The 23,555-nt window shown below is 43.8% G+C and overlaps 1 protein-coding gene across 6 annotated transcripts in view; it reads left to right on the forward strand.

The window, feature by feature from the left end:
- Window positions 1-23,555, forward strand: part of RIPOR3 (RIPOR family member 3) — a 562,255-nt gene that overhangs the window by 141,082 nt on the left and 397,618 nt on the right. For all 6 annotated transcript variants that reach the window (XM_068264141.1, XM_068264138.1, XM_068264143.1 and 3 more), the window contains 3 exons: window positions 1,138-1,216; window positions 2,029-2,052; window positions 2,143-2,196. In XM_068264141.1, coding sequence (XP_068120242.1) covers window positions 1,138-1,216; window positions 2,029-2,052; window positions 2,143-2,196 — 157 coding nt within the window. The remainder of the gene's footprint in view (window positions 1-1,137; window positions 1,217-2,028; window positions 2,053-2,142; window positions 2,197-23,555) is intronic.

The following is a 23,555-nucleotide window of genomic DNA, read 5'->3' on the forward strand; positions in this document are numbered from 1 at the left end:
TATAAGCCAACCCACATATAAGCCAAGATACCCACTTTTTCCTCCGCAGTAGCCATATCTGTCCCCAGTACTGTACAAGTCATCCACTCTCCCCATAGCCAGATGTTCCCCAAGGATGATAAAGCTGTGTCTCAATACGCCACTAGATGGCGTCATAGACATGAGACTCAGCGATTGCCACATAGGAAGAATCCCCGATCATTGAGCAACTGACAATGCTGCTTGCACACTCTGCTCCACAAGCCAGAGGACACAGGTAGTCTAGAGCTGCGCATTCTGCACACCATGTTGGTGGGATGTGGGGCACTGACACAGCAGGGAGCCAGCTGGCAAGAGCAGGATCACTAGTGCACGATCCTCATGCTCCTCTGCCAGTAACAAAACCTGCTCCACCATCCGTTGTGCTGTACTGACTTGCATATAAGCCAAGGGGGCAACTTTTCAGCACACTTTTTTGTATTGAAAATTTGGGCTTATACACGAGTATATAAGGTACTGCAGAAAAGACCAGCCCCAAGTTTTAAACCCGCTCTAGCCAGATGGCTGACTCCATTATTTGAATGAGTCAAGAGATGAGCAGAGGAACACATTAGTAGCATAGGGGGGGATAAATTAGTAGCATAGCTTTAATAACTGGGGTGATATCTTTAAACACAATGCAGTCCACAACAGATGCTGTTAACACCCAAGATTGTGTTAAAGTCAAATGTCAACTATGCTCTAGTCCAGTGATGCCCAACTCCAGCCCTCGAGGGCCATATCCATGCCAGTGTTTAGGATGGACAGAGAAATCGCAAATGTGTTCTGCTTAGGGATCCACACCTTTCCTAATTCAGTCCCATGAATAAAATTGAGCTGTGCCAAATATGTGTGAGGATCTTGGCCCTTGAGGACTGGAGTTGGGCATGCCTGCTCTACTCTAAAATGTTAAACACAGTATAAGAACTAATGGGTAATGGTTAAAAATGACTGGTATGAAGTTACTAGAAGAGTCCATTAATCAAACTTCAACTTAACTTGGAAGTTGAATGAATGAAGTGTGATTGTAATGCATACACAGGATTAGCAGACAGCAATCTGTGACCTGTGTTGTGGCTGGCTTGCAAATAACAGAAATATCTCTGGCTAATTTTGCAGCGAGTACCTTGAAGAACATCAAACCCAGCTGGATTTCCTGGCCGGCCAGCAGAAGGACATAAAACGCAACTCCAGACTGGTAAGCCTATTAGATCTGCCTACAATGTATACAACCTTCCGACTGCCTCACACAGACAGCACCAATCATCACCACAGTCAGTGCCTCAATTTAATGTCAATGCCAAAGCACAGAAGAAATACGGGATGTGTAGGAGACAATGGCCTCAATTCACTAAGCTTTATCAAACACTTTATCAAATGTTTGATAATTTAGCTCAATAAATCTATAACTAAGTTGTTATAGATTTATTGAATGTTTTATCGATAAAACATTCAATAAATATATAACACCTTAGTATATTCAAAATTAGATTTTACCCATGAGCTAAATTATCAAACGTTTCATAAAGTGTTTGATGAAGCTTAATTGAGGCCAATACGGGAACTGTCATTGCTGAACTGTGTGGAAAAGGGCAGCCAGGGCATGTATTGGGACTAGTATTGTTTCTTATTGAGAACTGGATAACTTCAGTATATACGGTGACACAACTCAGAACAGATAGTCAGTGGGATCGTTTCTTCAGTCTTATAAATGAATGGTAAGTGTGTTCTCCCCTTGGCAGAGCTGTATGTTTTGTTTTACTCACCCATGTGTGCTGGTATATTATGTGAGCGCCTGTAAAATCCCCCAAAGGGACCAGTTAGCACTTAGCAGAAAGCTTCTCCTCAGCTTGTCAAGGGAAAGCGTTTTTGGTTTTCTCTCACCTCATTCTCCATCTGAAATGCCGTCCTGTTATTGGATACTTGACACACAATCTTTGTTTATGTTGCTTTACATTGATCTGTTCTTATACCCCACTGATCTGTTATTTTTGTTTTTGCATTTTTTAGGGTTATTTCTATGATCTAGATAAGGTATGTGTCCTCTCTTCATCATTTTGTGTCCCTGTGTTTCTGAATCTACATTCCAGGTTATTGATTTTTTTAAATATTATATTTTTAAAGGAAATTCGTTTAATTGAAAGGCACATTCGGAAGCTGGAATTCCACATCAGCAAAGTAAGTGCGTTTATAAAACAGTCATTTTGTTATCAGAAAGGTTTATGTATAGTCATCTTCCCTTTTGTGTGGACTACGGTACATAGAGGTTTGCCGTAATGTATGCTGGTTGTGAAAAGAGAGAGAGCTTTAATTATTCACTTTGGCTTTCTCATTGGTAAGTTGGATAAAGATGTCAGCAATGGTGAGAAGAGATCGATAGACTTACATGGCTCAAACTTTATTTACTTCCATCTCAAAAACAATTATTAAATACATCACGTATTCACGTGAGGCTACTAACGTTTTTGAACATACTTGATTTGTATCCCATCTTGACTACTGTAATTTACTTTGTAGTCTACTAAAAACCAGACTGGCACATCTCCAGTCCTTACTGAGCTTTGCGCAGTGGCGTAGCGGGGCAAGGGGGAGCACATGTCCCAGGGCGCAGCACTGTAAGGGAGCGCAGAGCATGGCCACCGCTTTCCCAAGTGAGTGAGAGGCAGCTCGCTGGCTGCCCAAAGTACCCCTGCTTCTCTCCCTCCCTCTGTAGAGGAGTAAAAAAGTGTTAACAGCAGCAGAACAAGGGGGGCACATCTGGCTAACTATAGGGGGTACATCTGGCTATCTAAATGAGGGGAAGGGAGGCACATCTGGCTATCTAAAGGGGGGCACATCTGGCTATCTAAACCGCATTTGTACATTTGGCTCCACCCACGACCACACCCACATTCTGATGCGTGGCCATGCCCAATTTGTCCAGAGGGGGGCGCAAAAACTGTCTTTGTCCCGTGTGACTTTGCGTCCTTCTCATCCACCTCTCCTCCTGCTTCTCTGATGCAGCCCCTCCTTGCCAATCACTCCATTGGCTATCTATTACTCAAAGGATCCAGTTTAAACTCCTCATCCTATCATACAAAGCTCTACATAAATTGTCACTGCCTTTTATTTTCCTCCTTAATCACCATATACCAGTCCACAAGGAACCTTCACACCTCCCAGGAGACCCTCTTGTCCTCTAGCTTAGTCATCTTCTCTCACTCCCGCATCTAGGACTTCTCACAAGCATTACCTCTCCTTTGGAAAGTTTTCTCACAGCTGGAAACCTTCAAATGTACTCTGAGAAGAACACAGCTATTCAGCTAAACCTATAATTTGCTAAAGGTAGCATTGGAAGTTCATTGCCTTGAATGTCTCATGTATCTATGCTCCCCACTATTTGTACTGTATACAGTGCTACAGAAGATGGCACTATAGAAATAATAATAATAGTGTATAGGCGCAATACCTGAGGAAGTGGGCCAGACACATGAAACACATTGTGCCAATAAAACTTTTGAAACGTCCAACTTTCAAATCCAATACAATTGAGGGAAAGCTCTAATTACCTTGTATAATACATATCTATTACTATAAATGACCCTGGGCACCTCCTAAAGTGTTTATACCTTACATTGTAAGAGATGGACAGTACGGCTCAAACATTTGTAGGAGCTCATACAAGGATGTGGCATTTGCGAAACTGGTTAAACTCAGTTTCAAATAACATTTGGGGGGGTAATGTACTTAGAATTTTTTTTTCCGGGGGGGGGGGGGAGAATAGTTCTGGCTCTCCATATCTTCATTTAGTGCTCCATAACACCTCTGTTAATAGCCCGACCGATATCCAATCCACACCCTGCACGGACTGAACTAGCTGTCTGCAAGCTGGATTACGGGTTGGTTCAGACAGGTGTCTGAACCGGCAGCCTGGCGTCTCATTTCAAATGCTTTTCTGCAAGCTTGCATAATAAACAGCCTAGGATAAGACTCAATGGGAGGGGGGGGGGGGGGTACATTAGGGCTGCACGATTTTAGGTAAAAATTGAAATTGCGATTTTTCTCTCAAAAATTGCGATTTCTATTTTTTCACGATTTTTTTTCAAATCGCTTTGGCACTAAATTCACTATGCCCCCAGTATAGTTTATCCAGATACTGCGGGCAGACGATTGCTTTAAGAGAAACTCCGACCAAGAATTGAACTTTATCCCAATCAGTAGCTGATACCCCATCACAAATGGATCATCAGGGGGCTCTATATGGCTGATATTGTGGTGAAACCCCCTCCCACAAGAACAAGAAAAGAACGTACTCTTGGCAGTTTCCGGTCTGTGAACCTTGCTGCATTGTGGGAAATAGCTGTTACAGCTGTTTCCAACTGCCAAAAAACATGCAGCAGCTACTGTCAGCAGTGTTCACTGGAGTTCCTTTTTAAGAGCCGGGCAGCGGGGGCGGTTCATGTGAGGAAGCAGTGAATATGTATTGTGGTTAATGAGCGGGGGGGGGGGGGGGGGGGTGGAGGGGGCGGGTCCACTCGAGCGAGCGGCACACACAGCTTTACCAATACCAATCGCTGGATAGCGATGGAATGACGGTAGCGATAGGCGGAGCTGTACAGAGCGTACAGCTCCGCCTACCGCTGCCGTCATTCCGTCGTTATCCAGCGATTGGTAAAGCTGTGTGCTGCTCGCTCGAGTGGACCCGCCCCCCCGCTCATTAACCACAATACATATTCACTGCTTCTGGCGGCTCTGGCCAATCGGCGCACAGCGGAAGGCGGGCCAGACAAGCGTGCAGGCAGCGGGCGGGCAGGCACTCAGCAAAAACCGAGGATACTGACGATCACCAGATCGTCTTGGCACGAACCGCGGTTTCGGTTTTGAACCGAAAAACAGTGCAGCCCTAGACTACATATCAATATATATAAGCTATAGGAAGTGTTTCTGATGCTGATACTAGGATAATTACTGTAAAATTGGGTGTCCTGGATCATTTACTGCATTCCACTATATGCCATTACGGCTTTTCTTTAAATTGACCACATTCCTCAACACCTGTCTTTTTTTCTTCTCCCTTTTAAGTAACAGTAGGAGGAGCATAAATAATCTGGTTTTTAGATGATATAGACACGTGTAGCCTATAAACAAAGCATACAGGTGGCTCATATAATGTTTAAGAGCCATAACACCGCATAACTGAGATGTTTTAAGCCCATATGCACCAGCAGAAGACTGTACTCTACCATGGTCTGTACAGTGACACATCCAGTGAGTAAAAAACCCTCCAATAATAGCTAGGTCCTGGTATATTCAGGATGCCCTATGCACAAGAAGGATAACCACATCAAAGAGGCTTCTGGTTCCTCTCCGCTGACTCCTGGATTCCAGATTCTGCCCAAAGTAATTGCAATTCCTGGTAATAATGGTGCATGGGCCATTATCTGCCCTTTAAAGGACTCTTGAAATGAAAGGGATATGGAGGCTTCCATATTTATTTCCTTTTAAACCATACCAGTTGTCTGGCACTCCTGCTGATCTTCCTGGTCTGTAGTGTCTGAACCACACACCTGAAACAAGCAAGCACAAAATTCAGTCAATGTTGAGTGAAACACCTGATCTGCATGCTTGTTCAGGGTCTATGGCTAAAAATATAAGAGGAAAAGGATTAGCAGAACAGTCAGGCATTGTTGAAAAGAAAAGAAATATGGCAGCCTCCATATCCCTCTCACTTAAAGTGTACTTTAAAGTAAACCAGAGCTGTAAAAAAATAGATTTGATACTCACCTGCAGCTTCCTCCTGCAGCATAAACCCACGCCGTCCTCCTGCGGTCTGCCGTTCAGCCGCGATCAGCCCGGGTAACTGCCTCAGTCGCAGGTCTGCGCATGCGCAGAAGACCCAGACTGGACCCGACTGAGCCTATTACCAGGGCTGATTGCGGCTGAATGGCAGACTGCTGGATGACGGCGTGTGACTCAGACGGGTTTATGCTGCGTGTGATCGCGTTTGATATGCTGGCGTGTCATATGACAATGTGCATGCGATGCCATTACCATGGAGATGCGACGCAGGAAGCAGCGAGTGCGTAAGTATTAACCCCTACTAATCGCCCGCTCGCAACTCTGCACGGAGGGGGTAGGAGGATAATGCGGCACGCAGTTCGCACAATGTGGCCTGGGCCGCGTAAAGTTTGCCCAGGCCGGTGTTAGAGGTACTCTTTAGCAGCATAGACAAGTCTTTTGCTGGAAATGCACATAATTAGTGGCTGTCACATCTGGAAGACAGATGTCATCCTCCCTCCTTCACACATTCTTTACATACATGTGCCATGACTAAACACATTTCTTCCATTTTATTGAATAGTTAAGTTTAACCAAACCTAGGGGGTGATGCAGATCAATCTATTGTAACAACATGTGACAGATGAGTTTCGGGTACCAGTCGCCAATCCCATGTACTTCTTATGGAATTTCGGTTGTTATAGTTTAAGTTCAAAAACCTCATTGTGAAACAAGAAATAAAGACAATTTTAAGTTACTGTATTAGGAGTTTTGGTCACAAAGTTTGTGTGGAGCTCCTGCTGTAACCACAGAAACATGCTGATAGGATGATTGGTATCCAACCAGTTTGGCCGTACTTTGAGGTGATCAGATACACCTTTGCAAAACAGTTTTTTTTTGTACCCTCTAAAGCTTTGCAAATTATCTCATATAATGACATAACTGGGCACTCCGGTCTCCTCCCACATCCCAAAAACATACTGATAAGTTACTAGTTATAGAGAAGCAAAGAATGGCACTGGAAGCCGCAGCTGGGATATGTGTAGGCTGCTCTGGCTTTATGTACCACCAAAAAAGTGCACTTAATGAAACAGTTCATCTGAATGAAGAAGCAGGAATGAGGCACAGTTAGGCTAGGTCCACACTAGACACAGTTGCAGGACGGACACTGCAGTCCGGATCAGGGGAAGATTAGGGGAAGTACCACCGTACTGCAAACTGATGAAAGTGCATCAGTTTTGCATCAGTTTCCGTTCAGTTTTTCCCTGACAGAAAACGTCTCTATCATTAGGAAGGAGTGGGAGGTTTTTTTTGGGCCAATCATAAAGCTCAGGCTATCCGTTTTCACATCAGTTTTTTGCCTGTGGAGCTGGAGTTGCGTTTTCTCATTGCTTTTCACTACCCCTGCGTGTATCCGTGGTCCTGATCCGTTGCGTGAAAATGCAGCAGGTCCGGACCTTCCGTTCAGGTTTTGAAAACGGATCCCCGCAAACGCAGACGGATCCGTTTTTTACTTGGGTAAGGCTGGCTGCTATTTTGAACATTAGTATCCGGGACTCCATTTTCATCAGGTTTGAAAAACGCAGCCACGGATACGTTTCCGGACCTAGTGTGGACCAGGTCTTAATGTTATTGGTACCTTTTAAAGATGCATCAGTGATTAAAAGGTACCAATAGCATTAACTGTGCCTCATTCCCTCGTCTTCATTCAGATATACTGATAAGTAAATTGGCTTCCCCTGAAAGTGGCTCTACTCTACGTATGACTGGTAGGGATAAGATTGTGGGCCTCTCTGAGGGACATTTAGTGACAAGACTATATAAGTCAGCGCCATATAAATACTAAATAATAATAATGTACATACCATACATTCATGACAGGGGCGTAACTAGAGAAGAGCAGCCCCTGCGCCTGCAGGGGGCCCAGAGCTGTGAGGGGTTCCCAACTTCTACTTCACTACCTCCAATACAGGATTCCATCCTGCAGATCAGGTGTATTTGTGGCTACACTTGTTATGGGTGTGAAGATTATGATGTCCACACTCGTTTTATGACACTTGAAAGATCGGCCCTCAGGCTGTGAGGATCACCAGGGGAAAAGATTTGTATTATTATTATTATTGATTTATAAAGCGCTAACATATTCTGTGGCGCTGTACAAAGTAACAAACAAACATGGGGTACATAATAATACAGACAAATGGAATACACCAATATACAAGATACATACCGTATATACTCACAAGCAAGCCGACCCGCATGTAAGCCGACCCCCCAACTTTCACCTGAAAAAAACAGGGAAAAATGATTGACCCCCATATAAGCCGGGGGTAGGAAATGCTGGCCGCCTTATTCCCCTAGTGTGTCCCAGTATAGCTAGTATAGTGCCCAGTATCGCTAGTATAGTGCCCAGTATAGCTAGTATAGTGCTCAGTATAGCTAGTAAAGTGCCCCAGTTTAGCTAGTATAGTGCTCAGTATAGCTAGTATAGTGCTCAGTATAGCTAGTATAGTGCTCAGTATAGCTAGTATAGTGCCCAGTATAGCTAGTATAGTGCCCAGTATAGGTAGTATAGTGCTCGGTATAGCTAGTATAGTGCCCAGTATCGCTAGTATAGTGCTCAGTATAGCTAGTATAGTGCTCAGTATAGCTAGTGAAGTGCCCCAGTTTAGTTAGTATAGTGTTCAGTTTAGCTAGTATAGTGCTCAGTTTAGCTAGTATAGTGCTCAGTATAGCTAGCATAGTGCCCCAGTATAGCTAGCATAGTGCCCCAATATAGTCAGTATAGTGCTCAGTATAGCTAGTATAGTGCTCAGTATAGCTAGTAAAGTGCCCCAGTTTAGCTAGCATAGTGCTCAGTATAGCTAGTATAGTGCTCAGTATAGCTAGTAAAGTGCCCCAGTTTAGCTAGTATAGTGCTCAGTATAGCTAGTATAGTGCTCAGTATAGTGCTCAGTATAGCTAGTGAAGTGCCCCAGTTTAGCTAGTATAGTGCTCAGTATAGCTAGTGAAGTGCCCCAGTTTAGCTAGTATAGTGCTCAGTTTAGCTAGTATAGTGCTCAGTATAGCTAGCATAGTGCCCCAGTATAGCTAGCATAGTGCCCCAGTATAGTCAGTATAGTGCTCAGTATAGCTAGTAAAGTGCCCCAGTTTAGCTAGTATATTGCTCAGTTTAGCTAGTATAGTGCTCAGTATAGCTAGTATAGTGCTCAGTATAGTGCTCAGTATAGCTAGTGAAGTGCCCCAGTTTAGCTAGTATAGTGCTCAGTATAGTGCTCAGTATAGCTAGTGAAGTGCCCCAGTTTAGCTAGTATAGTGCTCAGTATACCTAGTATAGTGCCCTAGTATAGGTAGTATAGTGCCCCAGTATGGGTAGGTGGGTGGGTAGGTAGCTAGTGCCCCTCCCCGCTCCCCCCGCAGCCGCCGCTGCTATTACCTTAGGCGGCGCCGCTTCCTCTATCCCCGTCCTGCTCCGATAACTAACTACTTCACAGCAGCGCGCCCCTCGCTGCTGTGATGATGGAGGAAACCATAGAGAGCGGCTTCCTGTAGCGGCGATGCCGTTACTATGGGAACCGCTCTCTATGGTTTCCTCCGTCATCACAGCAGCGAGGGGCGCGCTGCTGTGAAGTAGTTAGTTATCGGAGCAGGACGGGGATAGAGGAAGCGGCGCCGCCTAAGGTAATAGCAGCGGCGGCCGCGGGGGGAGCGGAGAGGGGCACCACCTACCCACCCACCTACCCACCCACCTACCCATGACTCGCAAGCAAGCCGACCCCCAACTTTTGGGCCACTTTTGGGGGGTGAAAAATTCGGCTTGCTTGCTAGTATATACGGTAATTAGTGACAAAATACAAAAAAATGATACAAAATACAGAATAATGACAGTGATAAAAGTAACATGATAAAATGTATAATGATTTCCAAGACACAAAAGGGGGAGAGAGCCCTGCCCTTGCGAGCTTACAATCTAAAGGGAATGGAGGGGGGGGAAACAAGAGGAGGGGTAGTATACAACAAATATATAGAGGCTGTGTATTTTAGGATACCTAGTAGGAGTGCAATTTGGTCTTAGAACAAAGGGAAGTGGCCTAAGGTAGCGCATATGCTTGTCGGAACAAATGCGTTTTTAGAGAGCGTTCAAAGAGTAACTGTCGGGCATAAAATCAAAAATAAATTCTTTATTTTTATCTGGTAAACAAGTAATAAGGATGCTAACCAGGCAATCCAAAAGTTAAAATCACTATTACTTTTCTTGTTGATACATTACCATTCCCCAGTTTACCTGACTCTTATTTGGTACACAGAAAATGTGGTACACAAAAGAGAAGTTGCAGGGCATGCTGGGTTGTCATTTTTTGCTTCTCTACTTCCCCTCAGACTTAACTAATGCAGCCTGATTGGCTGAAGCCTCTTTCCCTCCTGTTTTCCCCTCCCACACCTCTTTTCCTCTCTGATTGGCCAAAATCTATCAGGCTGAAACAATGCACTTTCTGTAGTGAAGAGCGGGCAAATCAGGCAGAGGAGACTAAGGGCGGATATTACACCATCAAAATAGCCACAGTAAATATGGAAACTGTGTAGAATAGGATTCTCTACTTTTCCTTTATAAAATTCACAGGAATCATAACGTGGACAGTGCAATACATATGTTATGTAAGTAAAGCAAGTATTTATCTACTTATATATGTTTTTTCTTCCTGAGATAGTATGGCTGACAGCTCCTCTTTAAAGGTAACAAAGGTTGGCGAGTGACGGATGTGTTGTGGGAGGGCATTCCAGAGGAGGGGTGAAGCGCGTGCAACATCTTGTAGATGTGAATGAGAGGAGGTAATTCTAGAGGAGGACAACAGAAGATCATGTGCAGATCTGAGATTGCAATTGGGGTTGTATCTGGAAATGAGAGAGGATATGTACCGGGGAGAGAGATTGTGGAGAGCTTTGTAGGTTAGGGTTAAGAGTTTGAAATGGATCCTCTGGTTAATTGGCAGCCAGTGAAGAGCTTGACAGATAGGGGCAGCAGAGGAGGAACGATAAGAAAGATGAATGAGACAAGCAGGTGAGTTCAGTACCGACTGGAGCGGGGCCAGTCTTTTAGAAGGTAGTCCACAAAGTAGTATGTTGCAGTAGTTCAGATGAGATATTATAAGAGCATGTATTAACATTTTAGTTGTGTCTTGAGTGAGAAAAGGTCGGATGCGGGATATGTTTTTGAGTTGGAGATGGCAGGAGCTGGTTATGGAGTGAACATGAGGAGTAAAAGACAGAGATGAGTCGAATATTACCCCCAAGCACCGTGCTTTGGGAACTGAAGTTATGGGAGTGTTATTAACATTTATTGTTACTTCAGGCAGAGAGGTGGCCAGAGATGGTGGAAAAATGATTAGTTCTGTTTTACTCATATTAAGTTTTAAGAAGCGAGAGGACATGAAGGAGGATATAGCAGACAAGCAGTCAGGAACACATTTGAGGAGGGAGTTGAGGTCTGGGGCCGAGAGGTACAGTTGTGTATCGCCTGCATACAGGTGGTATTGAAACCCGAATGACTTGATTAAGTCACCAAGACTTTGCATGTAGATGGAAAAGAGGAGTGGACCAAGGACAGAGCCTTGAGGAACCCTGACAGACAAAGCATGAGGAGTAGAGATCTGATCTGAGTAGGAGACTGTGAAGGACCTTCAAGAGAGGTAGGAAGATAACCATGTGAGAGCGAGGCCCTTTATTCTTGTGATCACTGGGGGGAAGATGTGAACACTGGGGGGGCCCATCAAAGGTTTGGAGGGGGCCCCATATTGTAGTTATGTAACTAATTAATTACATATAACAACTGCAAGAAATCTGTTATAAATTACAAGATAGGTTATACCTTTATTGACTTGTGAAAGTAAACTAAGAAGATAAATAATCACATCTATCCTACTCCTAAAAAAAAGATTTTTTGAGATCCCTGAGTTTTATGTTTTGTTTACAAACTTAAAAAAGTAGATTTATTGTTTTTTTCCTCTGTCTGTTTCCGTGTCTCAGAGAGCGTAAATATCTGAACTATTGACCTTTATCTATCCCTGCTCTCAGAAGCCCAGTTCTCAGCCAGGAAAGTATTTTGTACATGTAAATCCATATTTTCGAATGACACTATAGTCAGTTGCATGGCACAGGCAGGGAAAGAAGAAAAGGAGCACATCATAGCTGTGTGCATGCTTGTCACTGCACATACACATGTCTATCTCATGTCACATGTTACCAAGGGTCTATTTCCACTGACCCTGAATCCAGGCCGATCTGCAGCGTTTCCCCACATATGAGAGGGGCATGGAAACTATGCCTTTCTCTTCTATGGCTTGCAGAGAAGCAGCAAGGGCCAGTGTGAAACCTTTTGTAGAGGTGACTATCACAATTGCACCCCACAGGAAAGGCCGGATTTATACTTATTGCGCTCCTTAGCCAACATTCTTGTTGCTCCGAGCTTGCAGCCTCCTTTTTTCAAATGCGGCATTCCCATTTCCATGCCCATTGGGCTGCACCCACCCAAGCCATTGTGACCTTTGCTGAAATCTGCTCTGCTCACAGGTAGTCTTTTTCTTGCCCAAAGATTTTATAGGTATTATCTGGAGCAACTTTCATTCCTACACACATAAAATAATAGAGCTCCCCACCTTCTGCACCATGCTCCTCTTCTAAAGCTGAATATTCACCTCAAAACCCATGGAAGATGGATCCAGCGTTGTCCCACGATGACGAGCACTCCTCGATCAATCGTCCTGCCGGCGAGTATAAGCGATGTCACACAACAGGCGTGAACGAGAGTTTAAGCGATCATGGTACTTTTCATGGGAGGTGTTGGAGATCTGAAAGATTTGATCCACTGTGACAGCTGTTATCGCAGCACGTCGTTCGCGTAATTGTGCAACTGTACCCACATCACATCAAATGATTGCATGTCGCTAAGTAAAACACCGTGTAAAAATCGTTGTAAAAATCGAGTAGTGGGTACGGGCTGTAAGTCCCAGCTACCCACCCATGCATTTCCCGCCACATTGTTTACTTGACATCGCACCACACTGACATAACCCTTGTGCCATGGAAATCGCAAGTGGCTAACTGGAACTCAGAACTCAGGAAGTGGTCATGTTGAACGTTTGCTAGTTAATAATTTTGTTTTCTGGTTTTCTTCTTGTAAGTTTTGGTCACATGACATACGCAGAGGCACTGGGTGCATAGTCTCTCCTTAAGGTCCTTGTGAGACCATTCGCAGCATCTGCTCCATCACCAACACAAATATAATCACTTCCTGCCAACAGTATCTCAGCACAGCAGCTGTAACCTTGTAACCTTATTATAGTTATACACAAGTTGTTCCCCTCACAGTACACTGACTTCTCTGTTAGCCAGAAACAAATTGCAGCATTCATACAGTCCTACTTAATACCAGAATATTTTTAGAAATTGGCCGCCTCTTCCTAAACGCCATTGACTAAGCTTTAAGAATGGCTCCTCATTGGTCCCTGCAGCTGAATCAGCACGTGTGACCCCCGAGCGGACTGAATTACTGTGGTTACTGGTCCTCCAGCAGGTCGGTCCATCGCTGGGGCACCGGCTCCTAACAGCACTTCTCTTCCTTATTTTGCTACAAACGTATCAGCTGTTTTTCCTCTACTGTTGTATAATCTGTCATTAAGGAGAAATCCTCGCTGGCCATTGGACGTAACGGAATGTGTAGCATTTGGAGGAAATAGCTCTGCTGCGAGCCTGTAATTTGGAGGTCACCAGTAAGATAATGACCCCTCTCCCCGACTACATTCCTCAACGCCAGAAATGACTGTCAGAAGATTCATTGTTAGAAGGGAAAAGTTTGGGGATACTGAGCAGAGCATGGAAAACAGTCTCACGTTACAGGATGTTTTATAGAAAGAAGATTTGAAGCACTCGTTAAAGTTCACTTTTACAACTGCATATGAAATATTTAAAAAAAATGTTGTATTTAAAGCACACCTGGAGGGAGATGGTTATGGAGGCTGACATATTTATTTACTTTTAAGCAATGCAGATTACCTGGCTGTCCTGCTGATCCTCTGCCTTTAATACTTTTAGCCATAGCCCCGAAACAAGAATGCAGATCAGATGCTCTGACTGAAGTCTGACCCAATTAGCTGCATGCTTGTTCCAGGTGTGTGATTCAGACACCACTGCAGCGAAAGAAATTGGCACAGTGGCGTAGCAATAGGGGTTGCAGAGGTTGCAACCGAAATGGGGCTATTGGGTCCCTCAACTGCAGTATTAGTTCTTTAATGGTCCTGTGCTTGTAATAATTACTTCTATGGATGCTTTGAAGCGGTTGTGGTTGTCCTTGGCTGGTTTTGGTGCACTGTATTAGTTGTTATGTATAGAGTGCTTGGGAATGGCCCAATGTAAAACTTGCACTGGGGCCCATAACTCCTTAGCTACGCCATCAGCAGGACTGCTAGTCAGCTGGTATTGTTTAAAAAGAAATAAATATGGCAGCCTCCATATCCCTCTCACTTCAGGTGTCCTTTAAAATTACTTTGCAAAAAATGCTTTGTCTTTGCAATAAAAAACAATCTAAACTCATAGCTGCTGGTTTCTATCCAATGGCTATCCCTTACTAGCTTGGTGTGGCTGTCGCGGTAAATGCAGTAAATATTGTTCTGTTTTATCTATATAGAGTCTTCAGGAGCACTGTACATAGCACAGAACTAATAGTGGGGAGCATAGGTACATGAGAGAAGTTCAAAACTCTGTTCAATCAGGCACCAACTGTAAGAATGTATATGTTGGTTGCTATTGGCAACAGCACCTCACACCTTTTGCTCCGGCACCAGCAACTCATCAGAGCTGCAACTCACAGCGACAGCATTCAGGAGATAGAGCGTAGATGGCCTTCTTCACCTTTCAAAGGGGTTTATTAACCACTTCACCCCCCAGTGCTAAATTTCTCCGTCCCTCTGCGCACCGCTTCACCCCCAGGGACGGAGAAAGGCGCACTTATTTGTTTACTGGCTGGGAGTGGGCGGGGACTTCGCGCGCACACTCCAGCCAGCCAGCACAGCAGGTGACTAATTGGATGTTCGGAACAAGCGTTCCTAAATCCAATTAGATGCGCCGATTGCGGACACAATGGAGACTGCTTCAAACAGAAGCAGTCTCCATTAATAACAATGAAATGTAAACAAACATACAGCGCGCGATCGCGCGCCCCCGCGACCCGCGCGCGCACACACACCCCCCCGCTCTGCAGTGCAATGATTGGTTATGGGGACCCTAGTCCCCAATAACCAATCATATCACTGAAAAAAATCAATGGAAGCAGCGCTGCAAAGTACAAATCGCGCTGGTGCTTCAGGGGTGAAACCCCTCCGTTGTGAAGTGGTTAAGCATCTTGTGTTACAGTTTGATTTCTTCAGAGTATAAATACCGGTAGTCTTTCCTATGTCCTATGTACATCACATATATTTACAGTATACATATAGGAAGCTAGTATTCTAACTAGGAAGCGTAGAGAGAGACAGATAGCTGGAAAGTAGATTGAAAAGTACCCTCTTCCAAGAGTTAAATTCTGACATCACCAAAGCAATACCCTAAGCCTACAATTGGCGGGCATGGGCACAGAGCCGGGACAAGGTCCTTCAGCACCCAAGTCTGAGACAGCAAAGTGCGCCCCTCCATCCCTCCCACCCCACCCGCCACACACTGATTGCTATTAGAGTAATAGGTGCCCCAGGGCCCCCAACCTCCCCAACAACTTAATCTCTAGTTATCTGGCTTGCAGTCACTGTCATGTATCCCCTTTTCTTATTTCTTTCTGCTTCAAACACAATTGGGAATGACAGCTGAATGAATTGTGCACCCCCTCCTGCTCTGCGCCCTGAGGCTGGAGCCTCTCCAGCCTCTGCCTCGGCCCGGCCCTGCATGGGCATAAGACCCACCTTATTAATTAATATTCCCTTGTTCTGTACCCTAGTTACAAAGAATGCAATGTTTTGTCAATATCGGCTCTGTTTACCGTTCCCGTGGTCTAACTGCAGGTACAGTTCGACCTGATCACCCATTATGTGGCCTTCTAGAAGCACATGTTCCTGGTAACTGGCCGCATCATTTCTTTTCCGAGAGACCCTGTATCTCAAGTCTTTACACTTCAGTGCCTGAGGCTAGAATTCAAGTATACTTACATTCTAACAACATCCAGCAATACAAATACATACATGGTATATGAGTGGTTTGAGACATCACCAATACTGGTACATGCTCATATGACAACTTACAGCAGAATAAGTAACACTAGGAGGATGTCCCTGCCCTTGCCAGCTTACAATCCAGAGGGTGGTGGGGCGGAGACATTAGGGTACTCCTGCAGTTGGTCTTTCCATTCCCATGATGTGGACTGCATCACTGCCTGGCCAGATGCTGGAAAGGGGGCAAATGGAGGTGTGAGGAGGCTGCTGAATGTTGGACAGTGAGTACATGGGTGTCTGTAACCCACGTGTGCCTGTCACTGTCTTTGGGTTGTGACCATATCTCTCCCAACCTGTTCCAGCATGACAATGTACCATTACAATTAGTGAGATATATTCCGACTTGTGTGGTAAATTACCGATTTGTGAGGTAAATTCCTCTGCAATAAAACAAGTTCGATGTTCAGCATTTTACCTCCAGCCTGTAGCGCTCATTAAGATAAGCAGTAATCATTTGTGAGGTTACAGAAGGGTGTTAAGAATATAGAGAAGTTGAAGCATAACTATGAAACTGGCACCTGGAGATTTAGGCACATGGTAAAGACTTAAACAAAAGTCTCACCCTGCTCCTGCACAAGTCCTGGTGGCATTAATTACTATTCCCCCTCTGTGCTGCCATGGAAAGTGGAGGAAAGATATAGTTCGGGTTCCAGCTATTGCTGGTGGCTGAATTACAGTGTTTTTAGAGGAATTTGTGCTCTGTCTTTTGACGGCACCCAAATCATTCACTGATGCTATAGCCGTAATTCCTATTATGGCTTATAGTGGTGGCGGCTGCGCCCAAATCTCCTGCGCTGTTTTTACAGCGCTTGAAGGGGAAACAGAGAGTAGAGAAAAGAGCTACGGTAATTAAACTGTTTAGTAAAAATAAAAAAGTTAATGGAAAAATTACTTTTTCCTAAATTCTTCTGTGTTGTACAGGGTGGCACATGAAAGACCAGCCCAGGTGCCTATCACATTAGTGATTAGACAGGCAGACACCAGCCATCTACTGGCACCCCTTTTTTACCTGCATTTGCTGCCACATGGGTAACGCTCTCATACAGCATCAGATGCAGGAAAAACAGGGTATCTAGGTAACACAGGACTGCTTCAAAGTGAAAACTTTGGAATAAGGAGGACACCATTTATTAGCTCAGTGTTGAGTTGAATTTTTGCCAGGTTTGAGTTAGCTAATATTTGGTATCATCCCCGTCTCAAAGTTTTCGCTGCTATTAGGCAAGAAAATGCCACACATACTTTTATGCTGAGCTACTTCTAGTTTCTCAACCCCTCTTTATCTGAATTGGACATCAACTCTTCTGAAATATATTCTGCAGTTTTGGGTGGTGTGGTGGCTCGAGTAAGGTCTTCATTATGGAATAACGAAAAAGAGTGGAGACCAAAGCTAGGCACACACATATACATTTTTCTGGCCAATGCAATGTGTCCACTGCCTGTACTGGAAATCTGTTGCTCATAACTTTTCCCACCGATTCAGTTTTGATAAATTTTGGGCAGCTTATCAGTCAGACATGCGAGCAAGGGGGATGGAGTGATGGAAGATAGGTGACCATGCCATGCATGAAGTAGTACATTAGCAGTTTTGAAAACTGCCAAAATCGGTTGTGCAGTGTTGTATAGGAATCAATATCCAGTTGGAGAGTGCTTGATTGGTTTGCCATATTGGGCTTTTAACAACTCATGCATGCTTAAAGGACAACTGAAGTGAGAGGGACATGGAGGATGCCATATTCATTTCCTATTAAAGGAACACTAATGTTTAACATGTTTTTTTAACCTGGATTTGAGAGAGTTCCTGAAGTGCTGGTAAATACTGATGTATTTATTTAATTTGCTTCTCCATTTTTTTTTTTTTTTACTGTATTCCTTCCACTCTGAACTGACAGGAGAGTGAGCAATGAGGGGATGGGGAATTCCCTCACAGTGCATCTGTTAACCCTGTGTGTGAGAAAGTTCTCAGAAGCTGCCTGTGTTTCTGAGCTGTCTGCAGGAGAGCAGAGCAAATGTAACTTGTTATAACCATTTGTAATTGTCTGTGACTCCACAGCTTTTCATACTTTTTTTTTGCTTTCAGAGAAAAATACTCTGTAGTCTGGTATGCAAAAAAAAAAAAAAAACACTGGCTGTGTATTGAAGCAGACACCCCTTTTGCGAATGATTTGTCCCAATAGAGCTACATCCTACACACAATGAATTAACGCTTTTGCCTCTGATATTTAACATGAAAAGTAGGAAAATGTTTACACAGCTACTTAGACATTATTTGTACAGTCCTGGCCAAAAAGTGTTGACTGTCAAAAATATTAGTTTTCACAAAGTTTGCTGCTAAACTGCTTTTAGCTCTTTGTTTCAGTTGTTTGTGATGTACTGAAATATAATTATAAGCACTTCATACATTTCAAAGGTTTTTATTGACAATTATATGAGATTTATGCAAAGAGTCAGTATTTGCAGTGTTGGCCCTTCTTATTCAGGACCTCTGCAATTCGACTGGGCATGCTCTCAATCAACTTCTGGGCCAAATCCTAACTGATAGCAACCCATTCTTTCATAATCACTTCTTTGAGTTTCTCAGAATTAGTTGGTTTTTGTTTGTCCACCCGCCTCTTGAGGAATGACCACAAGTTCTCAATGGGATTAAGATCTTGGGAGTTTCCAGGCCATGGACCCAAAATTTCAACATTTTGGTCCCGAGCCACTTAGTTATCACTTTTGCCTTATGACACGGTGCTCCATCATGCTAGAAAATGCATTGTTCTTTACCAAACTGTTGTTGGATTGTTGGAAGAAGTTGCTGTTGGAGGGTGTTTTGGTATCGTTCTTTATTCATGGCTGTGTTTTTTGGCAAAATTGTGAGTGAGCCCACTCCCTTGGATGAGAAGCAAGTCCACATATGAATGGTCTCAGGATGCTTTACTGTTGGCATGACACATGACTGATGGTAGCGCTCACCTTTTCTTCTCCTGACAAGTCTTTTTCCAGATGCCAAACAATCGGAAAGGGGCTTCATCGGAGAATATGACTTTGCCCCAGTCCTCAACAGTCCATTCACCATACTTTCTGCAGAAGATCAATCTGTCCCTGAGGTTTTTTTTGGGAGAGAAGTGGCTTCTTTGCTGCCCTTCTTGACACCAGGCTAAAAGTCTTTGTCTCACTGTGGGTGCAGATGCGCTCACACCTGACTGCTGCCATTCCTGAGCAACCTCTGCTTGCAGTCCGATCCCCCAGCTGAATCCTCTTTAGGAGACTATCCTCGCGCTTGCTGGACTTTCTTAGATGCCCTTAAGCCTTCTTAACAAGAATTGAACCTCTTTCCTTGAAGTTCTTGATGATCCTATAAATTGTTGATTAGGTTCAATTTTAGTGGCCACAATATCCTTACCTGTGAAGCCATTTCGATGCAACGCAATGATGGCTGCATGCGTTTCTTTGCTGGACACTATGGTTAACAATGGAAGATCAATGATTTCAAGCATCACCCTCCTTTTAACATGTCAAGTCTGCCATTCTAACCCAATCAGCTTGACATAATGATCTCCAGCCTTGTGCTCGTCAACATTCTCACCTGAGTTAAGAAAACGAATAATGAAATGATTTTAGCAGGTCCTTTAATGACAGAAATGAAATGCAGTGGAAAGGTTTTTTGGGGATTCAGTTAATTTTCATGGCAAAGAAGGACTATGCAATTCATCTGAACACTTTTAATAACATTCTGGAGTATATGCAAATTGCTATTATAAAAACTTAAAGGGACTCCGAGCAGTGCAGAAACTATGGAAAGATGCATATCATTTTAAAGCTCTCTTTCTCCTCTTTCCAATGATATATAAACCACCACCCTACGTCTTTTAGTTTTCGCTATTTTCGCGATTGAAATTGCCGCGGCCGCGATTTCGATCGCGAAAATAGAGAAAACTAAAAGGTGTAGGGCAACGATTCAGGTGTCATCAGAAAGAGGAGAAAGAGAGCTTTAAAATGATATCCATAAGCCATAGTTATATTGTATTACACAGGACGACACTTTCCCCAGTGTCAGCAGCTCCATTCTGCTGAATGGAGCTGCTGACTTTGACAAAAAGTCGCCCTGTGTAATACAATATAACTATGGCTTAATGGATATCATTTTAAAGCTCTCTTTCTCCTCTTTCTGACGACACCTAAATCGTTGCCCTACGCCTTTTAGTTTTCTCTATTTTCGTGATCGAAATCACGGCCGCGGCAATTTCAATCGCGAAAATAGCGAAAACTAAAAGGCGTAGGGTGGCGGTTTATATATCATTGGAAAGAGGAGAAAGAGAGCTTTAAAATGATGTGCATCTTTCCATAGTTTCTGCACTGCTCGGAGTCCCTTTAAGCACCAACTTATCTAATTTCCAATATATTTGACAGTCCCAAAACTTTTGGCCAGGACTGTACATGTTCATTTTAGAACACTTGGGTATCGATAGTGTTGCTATAAGCTATGCCAGTTGCCTATCTTGCTGATCCTCTGCTTCGAAAGGCCCGTGCCTACTTCCCGATTTTTCCAATGATTTTTCTGAGGACTGGAGATTTTATCTTTCAACTATTTTTAATTATTAAACCATAATATTGAGGATTTGTGTTTTACAACACATCAACATTACGTGAATTTTTTTTTCATTAACTTTACTTTCCGGAATAGTTGTAATTAACTTACCGTACATCTTTTCTCTACCCTCTTGTTCTTTTCTCTCTCCTTGATACCCATCTCACTTGTTTTGCGTATGTGTTACACTTTGTAAATTGACATTTATGAGGTACTGGTATTTATCTCACAGCGCAGTAATTTATCTCACAACTTTGGTAATTTTCCTCACTGGTCAGTAATTTTAGTTTTCCATGCGGCAACAGTCTGAGGCTACCTTCACAGTGGGGCATTGCTGTGCGGCATCTAAACACAAAACGTTGCGCTGCAATAGTAAGTCTATGCAACATTTAGAATGAATGCAGTGCTACAGCATCCCAATGCAGTGCATTACTGCATAATGCATGCATTGACAGAGGAAATGAAGCATACTTTTCATTGACTATGATGTGTGGTGTGAGTTTTTGTGTTTCATTGCGTTATTGTTTTTACAGGGAACGCAACGCAGCTTCCACTGTGATCTTAGCCTTAGTGAACTTACATTTCACATAAGTTTTCTGCTTTACCGCATGCTGTAATGCTTTGGCAATATGGGCCTATGTGTTAAAGTGGTCTGAAAGCCAGCATTTCTACCTTGCTCTAAAAGATTCCTCACAGCTTGAAAGCTACTATCCCAGAATTTGTTTTTAGCAGAACATCACTGAAATGGTTAAACAAAAGCACGTTGTCCTGCTATTCAGCTTCAATCCGCATCCAAACTGTAGATAACAGTATCTTTGTTTACATTCCAATGTTGTTTAAATGTGTGTAAACAGTCTAAAGGTAAAAGGAACTCTGTGCTTCAGACACACACACACAGTTCAGAAAAGCTCATTAGAAGATGTTAATGTATAATAAAGAGCAGTTTTAATAAAATGCAGTGTCAGCTTTCAGGGTACGATACACTACACTTTGGAAACTTGTAATTTGTAAATAGACAATATTACTTATGCACAAAAGCAAATATGACAACTATATGAGTAATAAAAAGTTGTAAAACGCATTTTTATTGAATGTTTCTGTAACGTTTGCGGAGTCGTTTCTGTGGTCAGCGCATTAGACGTGCGCTGACGCGGCGGAAATCCTCCACAAACGTGTAATTGGGAGAACCCAGGTTAGGTGCAATGCACCAGCAGAGGGCAATTCCCACCGGCAGATGGAGCTGTGGCGTGCAGACGAGCACAGCCTCTGCACGGCCACAGATGCCAGTTGGGAATTGTACAGATAAAGGCAAAGTAGGGCACGATAGCCCTCTAAGAGAAAGAGCACAGAGACAGGATTAGGGTGTGTCCCCCAATCCAGTCGCCACCCAGCGACGGCGAACACACATCCGCAGAAACAAGAGTGGGAACGTAATCACAGGAGAGAGGTGATTGCCAGAAGTGACACAAGGCTGAACAGAACAGAGCATGAGAGTAGCAAAGGCACAGCAAACAACAATGAGAAGATAACGAAAATAACAAACGCTAGCTAAACGCGAACACCGCACTCATTCGCAACAGCGAACGCGTTTACAGCGCGGTCTCCGCACGATAAGCGCAACAGAGACAAGCACGCCACCCTGACTAACAAAAGAACACAAATAAACAAATAACAGGAACGCTTGCTAAACGGCTGCCTTACCTCAGGCAACCGCAAGCGTTTGCTCCAGACAGACAGACGAACGGAAAACAGGAATAGGTCAGATAAGATCCACCGCTCTTCCGCCAGAGCGAGTGTGATCCGGGTTCAGGGACAGGACAGGAAAGATCCACTGCTCTTTCCGCCAGAGCGAGTGTGAACCAAGTACAGAAACAGAGCTAGCAGGATCCACTGCTCTTTTCCACCAGAGCAAGTGTGAACCAAGTAGAGAAACAGAGCTAGCAGGATCCACTGCTCTTTTCCACCAGAGCAAGTGTGATCCGAGTACAGGAATAGGCTTAGCAGGATCCACTGCTCTTTCCGCCAGAGCGAATGCAATCCAGACAGACAAACAGATGGGGCTACCAGTAGCAACCGCTGCTCTGGTTAGCATCCCCAGACAGACAGAACGATTTCCTGTCGACCACCGCTGGCGACAGGACAATCGCAGCAGAAAGGCAACACAGACAAAACAGATAAAGAAACCTGACTGCACTAGAGAAGCTGCCTAGTGCAGTCCCAAGAATTACTGTATGATAATCTTTAACAAACAGGCAAGGCTGACACTCTAGGAGTGTTCATCAGTAACAAACCATGAAGGATGACCAGCCAAGTATTCTGGGAGAACATGGTATTTATACTGCCAGCCTTCAAAGGAGGCAGCTAGGCAAGTTGCATAACAAATGTATGCGAATTCCTCAGCAGCAGAGCAGGTCTGAAACTTGCAAAGCACAGACAGGTCTCTTTTCCAGAGACCTGCAGCCCTCAGACTTAAAGAGAATCTGTATTGTTAAAATCGCACAAAAGTAAACATACCAGTGCGTTAGGGGACATCTCCTATTCCCCTCTGTCACAATTTCGCCGCTCCTCGCCGCTTTAAAAGTGGTTAAAAACAGTTTTAAAAAGTTTGTTTATAAACAAACAAAATGGCCACCAAAACAGGAAGTAGGTTGATGTACAGTATGTCCACACATAGAAAATACATCCATACACAAGCAGGCTGTATACAGCCTTCCTTTTGAATCTCAAGAGATCATTGTGTGTTTCTTTCCCCCTTCTGCTCTTATGCACTGCAGTTTCAGGCTGCTCTTTTCTTCCTGCAAACAGCTTTGCCTTTGTCTGTAATTCCTCAGTATGTGAAAGCCCAGCCAGCTCAGAGGATGATTTATCCAGCTTGTAAAAGAGAAGAGAGAAGCTGCACTAATCTAAATAATACACAGGCAGTGTGCATGGAGGGGCTTGGAAGGGGGAGTTCATAGCAGAAC

This window comes from Hyperolius riggenbachi, chromosome 12 (assembly GCF_040937935.1).
Source record: "Hyperolius riggenbachi isolate aHypRig1 chromosome 12, aHypRig1.pri, whole genome shotgun sequence".
Classification (NCBI taxonomy): domain Eukaryota; kingdom Metazoa; phylum Chordata; class Amphibia; order Anura; family Hyperoliidae; genus Hyperolius; species Hyperolius riggenbachi.